This window comes from Camelus ferus, chromosome 6 (assembly GCF_009834535.1).
Source record: "Camelus ferus isolate YT-003-E chromosome 6, BCGSAC_Cfer_1.0, whole genome shotgun sequence".
NCBI lineage: Eukaryota > Metazoa > Chordata > Mammalia > Artiodactyla > Camelidae > Camelus > Camelus ferus.
In genome coordinates, this window is record NC_045701.1 from 28,580,604 (window position 1) to 28,600,886 (window position 20,283).

At 44.4% G+C, this 20,283-nt stretch overlaps 1 protein-coding gene across 12 annotated transcripts in view; it reads left to right on the forward strand.

Annotated features, from left to right (window-relative positions):
- RYR3 (ryanodine receptor 3) overlaps positions 1-20,283 on the forward strand; it is a 499,181-nt gene that overhangs the window by 267,216 nt on the left and 211,682 nt on the right. For 10 of the 12 annotated variants that reach the window (XM_032481566.1, XM_032481567.1, XM_032481577.1 and 7 more), the window contains 3 exons: positions 5,614-5,747; positions 7,474-7,715; positions 15,243-15,435. In XM_032481566.1, coding sequence (XP_032337457.1) covers positions 5,614-5,747; positions 7,474-7,715; positions 15,243-15,435 — 569 coding nt within the window. Of the gene's footprint in view, positions 1-5,613; positions 5,748-7,473; positions 7,716-15,242; positions 15,436-18,332; positions 18,459-20,283 lie in introns of those variants that run through there. The other 2 variants (XM_032481575.1, XM_032481573.1) reach the window with 2 other exon arrangements.

Genomic DNA, 20,283 nt, shown 5'->3' on the forward strand with positions numbered 1-20,283 from the left:
GTTTTTATGGAATTATATCTCTAAGACACAAAGATCTCTGGGGAAAGTCTATTGAAATATGTTTCATCTTGCCCCTTCAACATCTGCCCCATACATGGGGGTGGCTGCACTGACTAATTGGCAAGCAGGCAGTTTCTCCAAGGCTGAGGGGTATATTTCAGGAAGAGGTGGCATGATTGGACATGAGGGACAGCAGCTGGGCTCATGCGGAGGGGAGAGAACTCAGTTCAGTCACTGTTTCTCTCTGCTCGCCATCCGCTGCGGGCACCGCACATTGGAGACGTGTCTTGGGTCCAGGAGAACGAGCCTCTGCAGCATTGCTCAGATGATATGTATCATTCTTAGGAAACAAAAGAGCCATGGTCCTTAGCATCCGTGAAATTGCTTTGCAAAGAACAGAAAGAAATATGTGGGGTCTGTAATTGCTTTCCCAAATATGGTAAATCAAAAGCAGGCATGAGGCTCCTGCTTCAGCACAGCTTCGCTGCGTCCCAGTGTGTTCCTTCCCGTCTGCAAAGTGTAATAAGAGTAATTGATAAGCACCCAGGAACCCTGTGGGCTGAGCCATGAGCGATGTGCAGATGTCAAGAGGGGCCCTTTGACAGGAAAGCTGCTCTCGTTTCATTGCTCTCAGGACTGCCTTATGATCACACCACCTAACGCCCTTCATAAATGGCCAGCTTTGTAATAATTTCTTCCAGCCGAAAGCCACAAAGCATTTCATGGATTGTCGCTTAGGGGAAAGTTGATTTCTGTTCTGCCCATTCCACTGTTGAGAAAACTGAGGCTCAGGAGCTGCATTACTTTGTTAGGAATCAATACTTGGTCTGATATGTTAGCCCAGTGCACTAGCAGAGTAGTCTTGAATCTTCCAGAGCCAAAGCAGTGTTTGAGGAATTCCAGCAAGGCTGTCAAAATTCAGGCAGTGTGATTGTGGCACAAATAGTCTCCTCAAGGATGTCCCCTTTTTTTTGTCTTTTGATAGATTTTTGGATGGAGGCTGGCTTTGCCACGAATTCAGATCCTCCATTAGAGAATATTCAAGGATAGCTTTTCAAAGAGAAACCTGGTCTCAGGGGTATTTAGGGTAGCTTGGCAAAGAATGTGTTGAGTGCAGGCCAGACTTCCATCTCAACACTCATTTTTGCTTGGAAAATGCCAAAGCAGTATTTTCACATCCAGGCTGCTCTGTCTTGTCCAGCCCCAGGTTTCCAGGCATCTGTGACCCATTCACTTAGTTTTCCATGAAGACAGTGATTCAAAATATGTAGGATTTTAGAGCCATGAGGCACTTCACAAGCCCTCCAGTAACAATGACAAGGAAGATGATGGTCATAATAGCCAACATTTGTGTTGCATCTGACAACTGCCAGGCACTGTCCTCAGTGTTCACGTGCCTTTGTCTTTAGTCCTCACTGTGACTCCATGAAGCAGCATTATTATTATTTCCGCTTGACAGAGGCAAAAACAAGGCTGCTGTATATGAGCCCTGAGAATGGTAACCAGCTTGCCAGAGGCCACACAGCTAATTAATGACAGGCCAGGAGGAAATTTTAGGTCCCTAACTCCAAGCTTAATATCCTTTCCACTGTTTCTCAAGCTGCAGTTGACGTGTTCTGTGAGAATGTGTTTCATTTTGTGTTCTGATTTTTATTATTATATAAATAGAAAACTCTTTGCAGTGAGCAATTCACAATTGGAAAGCGTTTTCCTATGATGTTTGTGTTTCTCAGACTGGAGTTTGAGGGCCCCGGTGGGTCCATGAAGGTGATCTTCAGGGTCATGACACTTTTTCAAAAGTTTGTAGATGTGGTAGGTTTGAGAAACCCTGTACCACGCCACCTCCAGTCACATGCTTAGAATGAGGAAGAGTTACAAGAGTGGCAGTTACTGTGACCTCCCCCGCCTCCCTAAGACTTTTCGGTTGTTAGCTCTGTCCTTGCCTTGGAAAGCATTGCCATGCACCTAAAGCATGACCAGATTTAGGTCAAAAAGTCAGAGGGAAAGGACACAGGCTTTGGAGTGAAAGGGACAGAAGTGGGGTGCGCTGCCCACTCCCCATTTTCTGAACACGCTCTACCCCTTCACCTCTCAGTGATGAGACTCTTACTGATCCCTCAGCATCTTCTCACTGTCAACTTTTCCAGAACCATCAGCACCCTGTCTGCCCTCAAAACTTAATTCAAACGCCACCCCCTCCATGAAGCTTTTTCTGAGTCCCAGTTGGGCAGGTCTCCTCTCCTCCATCCTGGTACAGCGTGCACTCTGTTACGTGGCGGTTCCACCCTGCCTTTCACTGTAGTTCTGTTGCACGTATCTTCCTCTCAGAGGCTGTAAATTCCTTCCCAGCAGGGACCTTGTAATCCCCACAGTGCCATGCTCATGTGTTACACACAGCAGGCATTTAATACGTGTTTGTTGGAGGTGTAATGAATGACTAAGAGGAATGAATGACCAGAGCCAGAACCTACTCCTGCCTCATCCTGAATGTATGGATGGAAACTCACATATATGTACAACTCTCATCTCATCCAACAGATAGCTATTCGTGGTAAGCAACTCACTATGTTAGCAGTACTTATTTGGTTAAAAAAAACCAATCATTGAAAGTTATAACACCCTCTGTTTTTCCCATGGGCTAAACATCTAATAATAAAAATAAAATGTGCCCTTTCACTTGCCTCCCCCAACCTACCTTGCTCTAATCCTGCTCAGTGTTATTGCAGATAAATATTTTTATTATCTTCTTTGCTGTACAAGGATTTGGAGCCACCTGTAAGAAAAATACACGGTAAAATAGTAGTTTAATTGGTCCTGAGAAAGTATAAATCGGAACTGAAGGGTTAGCCTGGGTTGAGGGTGGGGGAAGACAGAGTTGAGCACCGATAAGCAAACAGTTAACCACCACAGACTTGCTGAGGTAGCTCCACAAAATCACCTGTGAGCTCCCCAGCAGCCAAGGCAGCGTGGAGGTGTTCCCAGCTACCCAGTTCAGGTAGCTGCAGGCAGAACGAAATCTGTTCTTTGGGGACAGCAAAGCACTCATTTTCCAACCACAGAAGATGATATAAAATTCACAGAATTAAGTACATTTTACATGTTTTAAAATAAAGCTTGTTTTTATAGATAAAAGCTGAGGACAAAATAACAGCAGCCAAATGATGTTTCCTCGGGTGTACAATACACATTTCTTATCTTTAAAGCAGAATTCCCACATAAGTCTCTGTTTGGGGTAGTGACTAGTGGAGGTTAAAAGCAAAAGAGAGGATCTTGAATGAAATGGGCTGTCAGTGATGAAGTGATTACAGCTGAGGAGCAAATGACGTCCATAAAGTGGGCCAGGGAAATTCTTAAGTTGGAACAGTGTGTAGATTCTGAAGACAGACAACCCCAAATGCTCACAGTGAAGTCACATCTGAGGCCAGTGAGCGGGAGGGCTCCGTGCTGTGTGGCCATTCAGAGACACTCCCCTAGTACAGGGCTTCACAGCCTGGAATGGTTTATGAATCTTTTGGGAATGGTGTTAAAATGAAGGCTCAGATCTGGTAAGTCTGGGGGGAGGTCTGACGTCTGTACTCTGACAAGCTCGGATGTGATGCCAGCGCTGCTGGACCCCACGTGGAGTTAAGGAGACGCTTGGCCTTTGTCATCTTTCCTTGGATCTCCACATCCAGCTGGGAAGAGAGTACACGGAGCACAGTGTAGGCGGTTTTTAGGTACCAAGCCTGAAAGCAGTGCACATCGCGTCCGCCCACTGTTCGCTGGCCGGGACTCCGCCACATGAGCCTACATAGCTGCCGGGGAGGCTGGCCAATGCAGCCTCTCTGTGCTCGGGACCAGGAAACGGAGTCTGGTGACCACTGGGCGGTACCTGCCAAGGCCAACCATGCGTCCCGGGAGTCCCTGAGATGCCCCCTCTCTGTCAGAAAGCACCGCTGAGCCCTGGGCCTGTGCCCTGCACGTCCTGCACGGTGGGCTGGCCTGGCCACACTCCCTTCACTTTTAAAAGAAGCCATTTAAACTTCTTCAGAAAAGGAAGTTTGCCCCCCCATCCTCCATTGTACCCAGAGAACTGCCTTCCTAGGACAGAGCACGAACAACGTCAGCAGGTTCTGTACAGCCCCATTTACTTACAGGTGAGGCAGCACTCTGTAGGGCTGTGCGCTTTCCAGAGCCTTTCTTCTCCTGCCGTCCCTCTTGTGTGTGGTTTGGGCTCTGCTGTCCCTCTGGCTGTGATAGCAAGGCTCCTGCTGCCAGCACTCCACAGCAAAGCAGATGAACGTGCGTGATAGGCCAGGTGATAAGTAATTTCCTGGCCATCTACGGCTCTTTTCATAGAGTGAGAAATTACCCTCTGGATTTCCAGAGCCACCGCTGATGTGTTTCACGGGGGTCGGTAATGGTCAGCATCCTCCGTAAAACCGCCCCTGGGGTTCTTTTCTGCTTGTCCTGTCCATGTGCTTTGTGTTTATCTGGAAAGAAATTGTGCAGGGAGTCAGGTGGAAAACTAGTTTGTGAGAATTACGGATACAAGTGCCACCAACAGTCCGAGGCCCTCCAGCCCCACTAAGCGTTGTGTCTGTCGGCACAGCCTGCCACAGTCCTGGCCGTTAATTGCCCACTGCTGTTGGCACATTACTCCCATAGTGGGGAGGAGGAGGAGCCGTGCCTGGCCCGGCAGTTTGCTCTGCCGCCATGGGAACACACAATCTGAGTGAACAAGGAGGCAGTGCGGTGAGACAGGGCAGACAGACCAGCACGTGGTGGAGGTGGCCAGGGGCTGTTCCCACCTCCTGGGCAGCTGGAAAATGATGTGCAACAGAAGCTGCTTGTAACAGGTCTGGGAGATTTAGGGGCCCCCTGGTTTGCTTGTTCCTGTGGTTTGCACTCACTCTAGAGGGGAGAAAGCAGGTGGGATGTTTTTGAATACAGATTTCTAGGAGTATTACGGTATCTTAATGAGCTTCGATGAGATCACAGCAGGAGACTGAAGACTTGGAATCTGCCCAGCTGTCATCTCTCCCCCACCCACTGTGGGGGTCCCAAGCCTGCTACGTGCGAGGGACCTGAGCCAGGTGGGAGTCTGAGTGCCTTCCGTGAAAGCCTGAGTGAATGCCCCCGGTCCTGTGCAGAGGGCCCCCAAGGCCAGGCAGGAGCTTGGTTTCAGCTGGAGACCCAAGGAGGGCCTTCCAGCACTTACCCCGAGAGGAAGTTGTGCCTGGACCGTGTGCCGCAGATGCCTCCCCCAACCCTGGCCCTGGCCGAGATACTCACCTAGACAGACTGTCTTCAGAGCTCAGAGTCTTATTCACTGTAACAGAATAGTGACCACAAGTGACATGCCTGGTTTGGGGGGGCGGGACTCAAGGCTAGGGCAGAACGTACCCAGAAAGAAGCCTGACCTCGTTCCCCAAGAGGCAGCAGGCTCCGGGCAGCACCCACTCATGCCTGGTGAGGCAGGTGCCGCTGCCTTGACTCTGGAAAGGGTCTCCCACCTGTCCCCTGGCCTCCACCTTCTGGAGGCACGCTGCCTTCACGTGTTGTGGCCGTCAGGTGCTGCCCGTGGTGCCTTCCCGGTGGTCCTGAGGTCTGGCTGGGTGTGTCCTGCTGCAGGTGCTGGATGTGCTGTGCTCCCTCTGTCTCTGCAATGGGGTCGCAGTGAGAGCCAACCAGAATCTGATCTGCGACAACTTGCTGCCCCGGAGAAATCTGCTCCTGCAGACGCGGCTGATTAACGATGTGACAAGGTAAGGCCACCAGCGTCATTCCAAATGCCCATCTTGTCTCCAGAAAGGAAAGGAAGGGGGCTGATCTGAATGACAAAGCCACCCCCCATCATTTCCGTGGTGATGAGGACACATAAGATGAAACTAGGCAAAGGTGTACTTTTTAGAGCCTCATACTCCAACCCTTTCAAACGTCTCCCCTTGAAGTAGCTGAAAGCAGAGTAAACGGACCATCCGAGGGCTAAAGAATTTGGCCGTAAGATGTCTACCATGTCTTATTTTAAACATTAATGAGTATCTTGTACCTTCTTCATAATTTATTTTTCTTCCGTTATGCCAACTTTTTTTTTTTTTAATGTTTTAAAAGAAGGGACGTCCCATGTTCAGACTGGTTTCTTACTCCCTCGGGCATATGGCTGTTGACTCCAGGGCCATCTGTGAAGGCCAGCATGAAGAGTATTGGCATGTGCAGAACCCTAGCCTGCTGGCCCACGCATGCGGCCACGTGGGAGTCATTAACTCACCGGGCCGGGACTAGGCAGCAACTCAGCACCTTTCCACCCAGGCCCACTCCCTTCCCTGCAGTGTGAGAAGAGAAGCTCCATCTGAGGTGCAGAGCGGCCCGCAGACCTTAGCCATCACACAGACTGACTTTCTTCTGGGTACCTTGCCCACCCAAAAGGACATAGCCCCAGCCCAGAACAGCAGACCTCTGAGAGCAGGATTCCATCCAGAACAACTCCAAGTGCTTTGTCCCAAATTTTTAACCGTTTTTGCTGGATACATTAAAACCTCTATCCCTTAACAAGTTGGCCTCGTAGAGATGTCTCCACCCCAACTTTTATGTCATCTAGGTTGAATTTTTCAGCTTTATCGAGGTATAATTAACAAACAAAACTGTAAGGTATTTAAAGTGTACGATGCGATGATTCGATATACATAGATATCGTGAAAGGGCCCTCCCCATTGACACATCTTGTGAACTCCACAAATTTACCTTTTCTTTTAATGAGAACATTTAAATTCTACTCTCAGTAAATTTCAATTATATAATACGATGTTAACTATAATCACCATGTTATCCATTAGATCCTCAGACTTACTCATCTTATAAGGGAAAGTTTTTGCCCTTTTACCAGCCTCCCCCCGTCCCCCCACTCCCTCCCCCCTTGCCTCTGGAAACCACTTTTCTACTCTGTTTCTACAAGTTGGACTTTTCTTTCAGATTCCACATGTAAGTGATACCATTTGTCTTTCTCTGTCTGGAATATTTCTAATAGTGACTTCTTAATGCTTTCAAGGGACCATTATTAATAATGCCTAAGGGGAGAGGCTGCTGTTATGAAAATAGTTGTGTGCTTAAACCAATTTATAGAAGGTGAAACCGGAGTCATTTCTTTCACTTACAAAAAGAAACCAGGGTTTGTAAGCATCACAACCCTACGTGATGTTTTCTGCATCTTTACCCATGGTTGGCCCTCAGTGAATGTCGGTTGCCTTGAATGGAATATTTAAAGAGATATCCTTTATATTTTATCATGGAATGAATGTTATCCTGACACTTCCCACTAAGAATTTGATCAAGCATTGAAGGCTTGAAGCTTTTTCTACTTTAGAACAAGACAAGAATCAGAAAATTGCTCTTGCCCTCAGTTTAATTGGGCCCACACCTCCCGTGGTCTGGTTCAGTTTGCTTTCTTGTTTCCTAAGAGTCTGTAGATGCCAACTGTCCCGTGTTTAATTTCAGTATTCGGCCAAACATCTTCCTGGGAGTCGCTGAGGGCTCAGCGCAGTACAAGAAGTGGTACTTCGAGCTGATCATCGACCAGGTGGACCCCTTCCTCACAGCAGAGCCCACACACCTGCGGGTGGGCTGGGCCTCTTCCTCAGGCTATGCTCCGTACCCCGGAGGTGGGGAAGGATGGGGAGGCAACGGTGTTGGCGACGACCTGTACTCCTATGGCTTTGATGGGCTGCACCTTTGGTCAGGTAAGCACCTTGCCTCTTATCTCTTACTGGGGATGATTGAGGCTCAAATTGTTCAAATTGAGATGGTTACTTTTTGTTGAGATGATACAGACTCAAGTCCCAACTAATTAGTTGGTTCGGTGGGAAGGCGTCACATCTGAAGTGAGACTGTCCTGCTTTTACAGCCCGAGTCTGGCATGTCCAGCTGCCTGGTCCAGCACAGGTCACTTAACTTTTCTCAAGCTCAGCGTCTGCTTCTGTACAATCCTAACTGCATAGCATTGTCACAGTTGTATGGGAAAACGAAGGAGAAAAAGACTCAGCATTTATTCACTGGGCAGCGAGCTACACATCTTTTATGCATTTTTTCTCATACTTTATCCTTACAATGACCTCCTAAGGTAGAAATATTAATCTCATGTGACAGACATGGAAACTGAACACAAGATGTTTAGTTAACTTATTTGCAGTCATACAGGAAAGGATCCAGATCTGACTACAAGTCCATCGTCTTGTGGATGCAACATGCTCCTTCATGACACATGTTATAAAACATCTGGTTCTGTGCCTGACACGGAGTAGACTGGCATCTCTTAAAAGAATTCACAGCTTCCTTCTTTTACATAAACAGTGATGCTTTCCCTAAGCATGTCCCCGGCCAGTGCCTGTGGAGGAGTCAGTTGGCTTCTGCCTGCCTGCGTGAAAATGTAAGACGAACTCTCAGGCTTCCTCCCAAAACAGAAGTTCTACTTCTCCCATCTGTTGTCCACAGTGTGTCTGACCTGTATCTTCTGAAAAACTGCAGCTGGAGACATTGTGTCCCTTATAGAAGTCCCCTATGCAAGCAGGATACTGCCTGCCTCTTACAGGAGGAACCGTGACAGTGAATTAATTCTTCCTTAATTAACTCCCTCTAGTACAAGGGGAAAAATTGTCTCTACCAGACAAACCTATTTATTTTCTTTTGTGACTGAGAACTGCATTACCCATCATGTTTTCCTTCTTCCCTTAGCTTCCAGCTAAAACGGACAGCTTAGGTCCTGGTGACGTTTCTTATAGTTGGTTTTTAATTTCTTTTTATTGAAGTATAGCCAGTTTACAGTGTTGTGTCAATTTCTGCTTTAGTCGTCAATTGATCAATATGTGGTTTTTTTTAAAGTTTATGCTGTTTTATGTTCAGCATAAGCACGTTTTAACTTTCAGGAATGGTGTAAGCGTATTGATTTATATACTTATTTATCCTGGATGATGTATGGGAAGAAACAGTCTGTGTCTGTGTTTTGTGTGGCCCAGGGGACAGTGTGGTAGAGACAAGAGCAGGTACAAAACGGCAGGATGATGAGTTAGAGTCAAGTGACAATCCTGTTGTTCTCTTATCTTCCCCACTCACCCTCCCCTGGTCCCATCTCCGTGGGGGTGGGAGGTCTTCTCCTCCTGGTTCTCAGAGCCCCGTTGTGCAGCCCTGTGTCTGTGGTGACACAGTTCTAGTAGCCATGAGCTTAGGTTATCACCAGATGTCGTAAGACTCTCAGAAAGTTGTCTCTGGGGAAGTGATTTGAAAAGAGTCATTCTGCTCACACACATCTGCAGCCCCTGAGTTTGGTGAAATTGAATCTGTGGGGGAGTGAGTGGAATTGAGGTGAGAAAATCATGACCCACTGCCTCCTGATGGCTGCTCAGTTCACGCCGTCACCTCACTGTGACCCAAGCATGTTCTCTGGATCCCAGGCTGCACCTGAAGAGAACGCTGGGTTGGTTAAGGAAATAGGAGTCTATTCAGACTCTCGAATGAAACAAATTGCCCCTAGTTTCCAAGAAGAAACTGTTCTCAAAGGGAAAAACATACTCAGTCTTTTCCGGATTTTGCTGCACTCCATGGAGTACATGGCATATCCATTTGTAAAATCTGCAGAATAAATACATCTGTGATTCAAGAGGCAAGAGAATCCACATGTCTTGCATCCAGAAAGGGCTGCTGTCAGTGCATTTCTGACCCTACACATCCATCTGATTGTGTATTGTTTGGGGAGGTACAGAGCCCAGGAGTGTCTGGTGTCCACCTCTTCCCTGTTGTCTGCTCGAGACCAGGAGGCTGGATGTGCCCAGCCCGCACGGTGATCACCGGCAGTGGCTCATCTGATTGGAAATACAGGGGAAGGGGACTTGAGACTCAGTTGCTCACTAAGACACAAAGCTTCCTTGGGTCTGGGCATCATTCTGAATTCTCCAGTCGGCACCCGGGGAACATCTGTCCTGCAGAAGGCACTACAGATAAATATGTCAGCGTGTGCTCCAGATGTAAACGCCCAGGTCCATTAACTTTAGATTCATCTGTGTGCATAAATTAAGCCAGTGCCTTGAACTGGGCTTTAATGTACCTACTAAAGCACAGTAGATGTGGCCGAAGTTGCAAAGAATGGCGGAGCCCCCGACACTTTGTTAGTAGAGGAATTCTGGATTGGTTAAGAAGAAACAGAATGGCTTTGGAGTTACGCCCAGGTGTGAATCCCAGCCCTTCACTTACTTGCTTTTTTGACACTGAGCAAATTACTGAACCTCTCAGAGACTTGGATTCCTCAGACAAAATGAAGATGATATGAGGCTCTTAGGGAATTTAAATGAAATGAGGGACATGAGGTTCCTGATACACACTAGCCCAAGAATATCTGATTTCCCTTCCCTCACTGTCTGTGAAGTTGACGAAAGTCATAAAGGCAAGTTCAGAGTTCTCAGTGTCTCACTCGAGACCAGGAGATTAGCCCCATCCTCAGGGTATGAAGAACCCAGGTTCCATGCTGAATGGGGAAGGAAATTTCAGTGACATCCTGGGAATATGAATGAGCTTTTCCTCTGCACGGCGGGAGGGCAGGCTTAACAGGTCTCTTTAGCCACCAAAGCCTGTGAAGTCACGTTCAAGCATCAGGTGCACCAATCTCTCCCATTTCAGTCCTGCCCAACCCTCCCTCCTCCTTGCAGAGGAGTGGCTCCTTTCTTGTCATGGCGTCACTTCTCCTCCCCTAACGTAGCCTTTATGTACCTACGTAGCCTTTTGCAGTTGGTGGTGAACTTGGCTCAGGGCAGCCTATATAGTACATCGCTGCTTAGGGAGCAGTTTCATAGGAGGAAGTCACACCTACGCTTCCCTTTTAACAACTTTTTCCCTTGCAAAATTGGAAGAAGCAGAGGAATTCACCTTCCCAAGAGGTAAGTGATACAGGAAGTAAATGAATAAAATATAATTGTGTTTGCTGATTTATCATGACTTCTGATCGAGGTAATTTAGTGCTACAGTAAAGCTTGTAGGAGAGGGTCCTTACCTGTCTCCCTACTAAGATGAGCTCCAGGGTATTGGTTCCTCTGTTAAAACACACCCCCGCTGTGACTCAGGCTTTTCCAGCCCCAGTGCCCGACAGGGGAGGATTCGGGAGGAGCTGTGCAACACCAGCATTCTTCTGTACTAGAATCCCCTCTCTTTCCAAATGCCTGAGTATTGGTGTTTCCATTGTAATACCAAACTCCGCAGTGCCTGGGGTGATGGAAGTGCTGAGCGTCAGTGTTTTCTCAGTTGTCCACATGACTCATCAGAAGAGAGGAGAGTCCGCAGTAATACATCCTTAGGTTAATTTGAAGATGTGAAACATATGATAAAGCGGCTTTTTTTCTTTACCTTAAAATGCTAGACCTTGGAACGGCCTTTCTGAGCTTCCAGGGACTTTCAGATGGGCCCGAGCCTCTAAGTCAGGGCAGGTTTCTTCAGACTAGCAGAGGCCACAGTATTTTCTAGCCTGTCCCGGTAGGTGGCCCCAGGATTACTCACCCTTCCTAGTATCTTGAAAAGCAGTTGAAGCAATTTAGAAAAAATCTTTGACAAATTGGCTTCTCCTTTCTACAGCATCACATTTCTGTTGGTTGTGCTAAAAGGGTCAAATACATCTTAAGTGTATTTGAAAGTGACTGTTCTTGAGCCCTGCCTTTCAATAAAGGGATTTATTGATTTCTGTAGCTCAGTTTTCAGATTACTTTGTGGACTCCGCCCTCAGTGCTATGAGTCTCTATATTGTTATTTTTACCTAATGTTATAAAAGACAAAATATGCCTACAGTGTTCTGCTCAGCTTATGTACTGCTAGCCTAGTTATTAAAGTGTCTGGAGTTACAAAATCAATACTAATACCATTTATTGTGGGTTACAATGTGTCAGGCTCTTCCAGTTACTCTATATGGAATAATTCATTCAAAACTCACAGTAGCCCCATGACATTATTATTTTCATTTGATAGATGAGGAAAATTGAGTCCACAAAGGTGAGTGACTAGCCCAAGGTCACACAGTAAGTGGCAGAGCCAGGACTGAAGCCCAGGGAACCTGGTTGTAGGAACACTGCTACACTCTACTGCCTCTCGAGTGGTACACAGGACATCAGTTATTTGGTCAAAATCATAGGAATAATAATGGTACCTTACAAACGGCTCTTGACAGCATCACTGTGGGCACTACTGTACCCATGTTACGGACATAGAAGTTGAGTTCCTAATAAGATCACAGCAGATAAAGATTTGGTGTTTGAACTCAGCCCTCCGTAGCTCCAAGACTGCTCCCCACCCACCCCCATGCCAGCTCAGTTGGACAGACAAGCATCTTGTTCAAATGTGGGGTGCAGGGCCCTTTGGAATCACCCGGAGTCATGAAGGCCCTCCCAGGGGTTGAGATTGCTTCCTCCAGTTGGGAACAGTTTTATAATACAGGGTGTACAAAAGCAATCTCACAATTCCAGCATTTTCTAGTTTCAAGTCTTCACACTACTCACATTTTAAGACTGGATGTACTTTATCAGATGACCTTTTACAACATGATTATTATATGAAATGGACTCTTTTATTCAAATAGACTTCCCATTACATTCCTCTAAGCACTTGCTAAATATATGCTTTCTATCCAGTGATTATCACCAGTCTCCCTTTAGTTTCTAGATAATATTGGTCCTAAACTTTGTATTCTCTACTGTATATGTTTTAAATGTGGGCTCAGACTATGATTTTGATTTGCCTATAGGCGATCTTACCAAGTGTTCCAATAGCAACTTGGTGCCCAGTCTCTTAGAATAAAAGTGGTGAAAGACAGTGTCATTTACCACAAGGACACAGTTGCTCATCCTGGTGGTTATTTTCAACTAAGAGAGCAAACTGGACAGGAGAGGTTGTCCCAGCCATCCTTCCTCAGGAAGGTGCTTGGCTACCATGGTGTATTGAGGGCTAAATAAAGCTCAGAATTTGGCCTCTGATGGCATCGAAAATGCTGCTCTGTGAAGAGCATCCCATGAAAGCTGCTCGTTCCCTTCCCTGGCAAGGCTCAGGCCGGTGTGGGAGCCAGCAGTGAGCTCTGAGAGGGCCCTGGAGTCACAATTCAACATACCAGTTTTGTCCTAGTTGATGTGGGTCTAAGAAAGTTGAAGTCACCTCTCATTTGTATATCTTACCCAGTAAGGATCTGGATACTTATGAAGGTAGTTGTCCAACCCAGCATTTCAATTATCTCCTGATTTTCCCAAATTAATGGAAATCTCTTAGAGTTTGTTCAAAGGCCTACCATGATATTTTCCAGAAGTTAAACTAATTGAAAAAGGAACAATTGAAGCCAGAAAGATTGGTTTTTAAGGGGGAAATGAGAAGTCTTAAGAATGAGACAATTATAGCAAGTTTTGTTGAGTCGTAATACCATAGATTCCTTTCATAATAGACTTGAGTATGATAAGGAAGGAAAGAGTCTAGGACTTCGGGTATCTAAACCCCATAAAAGGCACCGAGAGAGCTCAGTCTCTTCAAATGGAGATATGAGAACGTGTCCAACCTACACACTTATCAGATTTGCTTAGATTTGTTTTGTTTTAAACAGTGTTGACTGTAGGTCCTACAATGAGGAAGTTGTTCCTCGTTCTCAGCAATGAAACAAGACACCAAGTTACAAAAACAGTCCGAGGCCATCCCAGCCTAATTTGCCAATAGGCACTGAATACATTCCGTGTTACTAGAATGCAGGCAGCCCAGGCTCTGGTCCAGCCTTATTCCCCTCTCTCACCTCCCCAAGCCCCCATCGAGTTCCAGCCTCACCAGACTCTAGCCGTTCTGCAAATGTGCCATACACTCCTTTTGCATAAGCTAAGCTTCTGTCTAGAATGCTCTTTTCTTTCTCATTATCTAGTGAGCCTTTCATTCTTCAAGTTTTCACTTGTCCCATGTTCCCAGTCTGACTCAGCCCCTGCTTTTTCCTCTAGAAGGCATCTCGTTGTGAGTGCCTCCATTCCAACAATTATACTCAATTGCAGTTCTTTATTTGAATATTCACTTCCCACCAGACTCTGGATTTCTTAAGGGCAGGAGCTGAATCGTCTGTCTTTGATCCCAGCCCCAAGCACAGTACCTGGCACAGTGTAGAGTCTCATTACTGTTTGTGGAAGCGGGGGAGGGAATACAGCATGGTTTTGTCAATCACCCGAAAGAAACAGAAGGGGGTACCTAACATTTTTTTTGTTAAGGAGAGAGTAGTAGTTTCACTATTTTAAATCCACCACTTAGTTTAGAATCTATTACTAGAATAGCAGTAACCACTGAAAACATTAAGTAGTTCTAAACTGAAATTAGAAATATTACATAGCATGGATATATGTACAAAATTTATGAACGGCTCACATCCTCATCACAAGGGGATTTTTTTTTAAATTGCCTTTTCATGGCATATTATTAAGCCATTAAAATGTAGTTGCTAATGAATATCCCATGATATAGTCGAATATTTGTAATGTTATAAGTACAAATTACAAAACCTACAGTATCTCAGTTTGGGTGAATATTTTTATATATATGTGTGTGTGTATGTAAGAGTAGAAGTGTGTTGTATTGTTACCTTTTTTCCTTGTTTATACTTTTCTATATACATGATTAACATTTAAAATGAGTATGTATTACTCCTGTGATCAAGAAAGAAGATACATTTTTATAAATGTTTTGCTTGAAACCCCGTATTAATGCCTGACATTTGCCCCTTCATCGCCCTCTTCCCAGTAGAACTGTAAATCTGCTAGGGGTGGGCGGGGCGGCGATGGTAATTTACTTGTAGAACTTCCGGAACGGGACCGCGTGCTGTAGAAAACCTAAGAGGTGATTGTCTCGAGACTGTAAGTTAGGCCAGGAAATGACAGATCATCTTATGAAAGAGATGAAACAACAAGAGAAATCACCAGAACAGAGAGTAACTGCAAAGCAGTTTTGCCCGTCACTCCAGACACCAGGCCAGAATCTGCGCACACACGAAGCAGGTTGCATGCTCGTTTGTTCTCATTCCTGGCTGCTTGAGCGCTCGCCCGGGACTTGGGCTGCCCACTCGCAAAGCTCAGGAAACCATTTCTCGTTCACCTCACACAGGAAGCAAACGCAGCAGCGCCTCCAGACCTCCTGTGTGCCATCCCACCTCCCCGCCTCCCCGCCTCCCCCGGGTGCCCGTGGGCGTCTCCTCCAGAGCCCCACATGCCTCCTTCCTGTTCTCTGCCCGCCAGGCCGCATACCCCGAGCCGTGGCCTCCGTCAACCAGCACCTCCTCCGGTCGGACGACGTGGTGAGCTGCTGCCTGGACCTCGGAGCGCCCAGCATCTCTTTCCGCATCAACGGGCAGCCTGTCCAGGGGATGTTTGAGAACTTCAACACAGATGGGCTCTTCTTCCCTGTGGTGAGCTTTTCAGCAGGTGTCAAGTAAGTTATGGCAGTGACTTTGTGGAGAGTAGCTCTCTGTCCCCCCAACGCCCCACCGCGCCTATGAGCTGGGGGGCGTGGCCGTCTCCTTCAGGGCTTCAGTGCCGAGAGCCAAGCTCCCCCAAGAAAGCGATGGTGAAAGGGGAGAGCAATTTAGATCATGTGTGTGTTCCTCCTGCCAGGGTTTATATAAGGTCCTCCAATGAACAGGAAGGTAAATAAGATAAATCCTATGTAGAAAGTTACTTTAATAATTATAAAAAGTATTACATCCTCGTTATAAAAAAAATTTGAAAGATACAGTTATAAAGAAGACATTTAATATCATCCATTGTCCCAATACTAAGCACTATAATCTCTACTAATAGTTTGGCATGTTTTCAAGTCTTTTATATTACAGCTATATGTATTTTTTAATTGGCATCGCACTAAATGTGAAGTTTTATGTCTTGATTATTTTTCATTCAGCAGTAAGTACTAAGTTATTAAGTACTGAGTTATTAAGTATCCTCCTCAAAATGATTTTTATGGCTATAGAATAAATAAATTTGACTGTCCCATAATAGAACCATTACTTTGTGTTAAGACTTTCATGCTGATTTCATTTTTATTGTTATAAATGATTATAAACACCCTTGAACATAACTCTTTGTCTGTATTTCTGTTTGGTTCCTCCTAGCAGGAGGTCAAAAGGTGTAATCTTTTTAAAGCCCAAATTTATAAAATCACATGACCAAATAGATTCTCAGGAAGATTGTGTGAACAGTTCAAAATTCACTATCAACAATTCTGAAATCTAAAAAGCTCTGAAAACCATACATTTTTTTCATAACTCATTTCACCAGAAAACCTGACCTGAAGTCATTTTTGTGGCAAAAACTCATCAACAGAAATGAGGCTGTTTTCGGTCTTTGGTTTATGCCACTTCTTGTGACTATTTATATGTGTAACTGCAGAAATGTCAATGTGTTTGATTGTGGGGTACAGCCTCCCACCTAACTGGAGGTTCTGTTTAATATATACTTTCTGTCGTGCCTTCTGCCTTCTTTAAAATCTAAAGAATTCTGAAGTCTGAAACACAACTGCAAAAATTTCAGATACAAGATTTGGGCATGTAGTATCATTTAAAGTAACAGATAGGATTACCCAACTGATTGGATCCTCATTAACTTTTACTGTTATTTTTAATCTTTGCCAGTTTGAGAAAATTGTATCTTAAAGTTTTAACTTCCTATTTGTTTGATTACTGATATGGTTAAACATTTTTTATGCTTCTTGTTCTTATATATTATTTCAACCGAATTTTCTTTTTAACATTTTTTATTGAGTTATAATCATTTTACAGTGTTGTGTCAAATTCCAGTGTAGAGCACAATTTTTCAGTTATACATGAACATATATATATTCATGGTCACATTTTTTTCACTGTGAGCTACCATAAGATCTTGTATATATTTCCCTGTGCTATACAGTATAATCTTGTTGATCTATTCTACATTTTGAAATCCCAGTCTGTCCCTTCCCACCCTCTGCCCTCTTGGCAACCACAAGTTTGTAGTCTATGTCTACGAGTCTGTTTCTGTTTTGTGTTTCTGTTTTGGGGTTTTTTTAGATTCCACATATGAGCAATCTCATGTGGTATTTTTCTTTCTCTTTCTGGCTTACTTCACTTAGAATGACATTCTCGAGGAACATCCATGTTGTTGCAAATGGCATTATGTTGTCCGTTTTTATGGCTGAATAGTATTCCATTATATAAATATACCACATCTTCTTTATCCAGTCATCTGTTGATGGACATTTAGGCTGTTTCCATGTCTTGGCTATTGTAAATAGTGCTGCTATGAACATTGGGGTGCAGGTGTCATTTTGAAGTAGGGTTCCTTCTGAATATATGCCCAGGAGCAGGATTCCAGGGTCATCGATTTTTTTTTTTAGTTTTGTGTTTTCCACCTTTCTGGTCTTAATTTTGGGGGGCCATATTTTTATATATTAAGGTTGCTAACCTTTTGTCTTATTGACTTCAGTTTTTCCCCAGTTTGTGATTTACCTTTTTACACTTAGGTTTTTTGGGGGGCCCCAGGGGAGGGTTTGGTTTACTTTTTCTCTTTTACAAAAGCAGTGGAAGTTTAAAAAAAAAATCCCAAAAGCTCATAATCGTCCCACCCGGAGGTAGCCGTATTACCTTTTTACTTAAACATTCCAATAATTTTACTTTAAATTGGGCTTGTACTGTGCATGCTGTTTCTCTACATACTATTGCTAACTATTGTGTTCATTGCTCTGCCCCTTTCCCTGTACCAGCTGGATGTTGCATTAATTATTTTAGTCTGACGATACATTTTAACATTTGTAAGGCACTATATGTTATATAATGTATTATAACTCTCATTATAACACATTATAATATTTTTATCCCAGGAGTTCTAACTCTTTTGTCCCCAAATTGTCTCACATGTTGCATGATGATTTTTAATCATTAACTCATCTATCCAGTCGCTCTCAGAGTAAAGAGATAGGATGTTTGAATGTGTACATTTCTTGTTGTTGTTGGGGATTCTTGGAAATCTTCTCTTGGCAGAGATTGCAGCTAGAAGGTGAAGAAACAGGGGGCTGACAAGTATTCATATGTCGAAGATGTTTCTAGTAGCTTGTGTCCAGGTCAGAGGATCCTGAATCCTTCTCAGTGCACAGGAGAAAGAGAAGCAAAGTTTGATGATGAGAAAAATGAGATGTCTAACCCATCTGTAAGGCGCAACCACTGCGAGAATTTGAGGAGTAGGGGTCCACATGTGTTGACTTGAAAAGTTAATACCTTAGGTGTAAAAACTTCTTGCTTATTATAGCAGTTGAGTGAGTGGTAAGCTGAAGAGTGGTATCAGGGGGCTTGACTTCTCTTAAAGCCTCCTCTCTACCAGGAAGCTATCACCTGTGATATATTCCTGTCTTTGGTTCTCAAAGCATGATATGGTCGAGAGATGGAATTGCAGGTGTCTGCATACTTGAGAAGTGCATTTACTGAGGTATGCCCCGTCCGTCACATGATGTCTTTTGTCATGGTCAGTGCTGGTCCTGTACTGGAGTAGACAGTTGGTTTATTTTTGCTTATGACAAATGGGATCGGTGTACTGATACTTTTACACCAGCTGGTAAAATACAGTTTGGTGTTGAAATCCAGCACCTCCTCTCTCTACTTCTTTGGTTCAGTTGTGCAAAAAGCTAGAAAGAGAAAGCAAGATATTAATTCCAAGTTAATTAAAATATATTATTGAAAATAAATGTCTTTAATAACAAAATTGAAAAGGAATTATTGTTTTTACCCAATATAGTAGAACACTTGCCTCGTTCTGTAGTACCTCTCCTGGCAAGGTGCAAGCTTACGCCTATCTAGAGAGAGAGTCTTCTCCCATCATGGAAGCATTCAGAATCGTTTCTCATCTTCATCTTTACCTTCTTTGTAGCCTCTAAATTAGATTTCTCTCTCACAGTCCCATTTCCTCCTCTTTAATGGTCTTCGCTGAGGTCATCGTCTTGAATTTGTGACCCCACAATTACTTTCGTAATTACAAGCTATGTTGTTAATAATACCTGATTAGGATGTTCCTGGCAGCAGGCATTGGAGAGCAAAAATCTTTTTCAATTAGATTTACCCACCGTGAAGTCAAAAGTAGCATGAGTGATTACTAACAAAATCCACAAATCAGTATGTGCTCTCGTTTCTATTATGAATGTGCCGCGTTAGTTTCTTTCTCAGTGAGCGTGGATGTTTGTGGACGGTATTATCAGTGCGGCAGGCTCACGATGTCACACCCCTGTTCGTTCTGGGACAGAATTTGGGATGAGGCATGTGGACCTTGGAGCCCCCCCAAAAGGTTGAGTGACTTAGATCCCAGAAAGCTCTTATTAAAAGGTATTCTGACCCTGCCAGATAGCATTGCGGCGTGTACCACATGGAGAACGTTACACAGAAGCCGCAGCGCAGAGTGAAATTCGGGTGCTCCTTTTAGTTTGCCAGAAAATGGATGAGTTAGTCACTGTGGGAGAATGTATTTTATAGCTCTAGTTAAATTCCCCATAGATCTACTTAATCGTCTTCCATAACGCTTTGACCCGCCCTTTCTAATTTATAAAAACAGCATCCAAAGATGGTTGGTATTTGCGGCTGCTGTTTGTTTTCTGTTGGTATCCACCAGGCTTGGCTAAAATTCAGGTAACCAGTAGCTTAGCTATTTCCAGGGTTGTGTGGTCAATGCTGTGGAAATTATTGCTGAGATAAATATACTTCTGGGGAGAACATGATGAGCGCTGGCTGGATTGCCCTGGGCTGTCATCAAACACTGGCCAGAAAGAAATATGAATGTGGGAACATACATAACTTAGCTTGTTCTCCTGTCTTAGGGATACGGACTAAAGATGCAATTATGAATCATGACTTATAAGTTGAATTCAGGTCAGCAGAAGCTTGCTAATTCTTTCTCCTCTTAACAACAGCCTGTATCCTTTTCTTCTTTGGAACATTATCCCAGCTCCTGGGAGGGATCCTTATTGAATATTGAGACATCGAGTAAGACTAAAATGACTTCACTGTTTGCTAGGACACTGTGAATAAGGAAACTTAATCATCCTCTCTGAGCCCAGCAAAGCTTTGTCTCAATTTTCAGTGTATTTTATTCCTGGGTCAGTCTCTCAAATTGGGGGATTTGCAATAGGTGTTCTTGTCCTCTGCAAATTTGGCAGGCAAAAATGCACAAATCTTTAAAAGATGAAATTGAAACTGCTAGCAGGGGATTTTCAATGCAGTTTTCTCTGTTTTTAAAATTAGTCAAGTAAATAAAAAATTCCTCTACA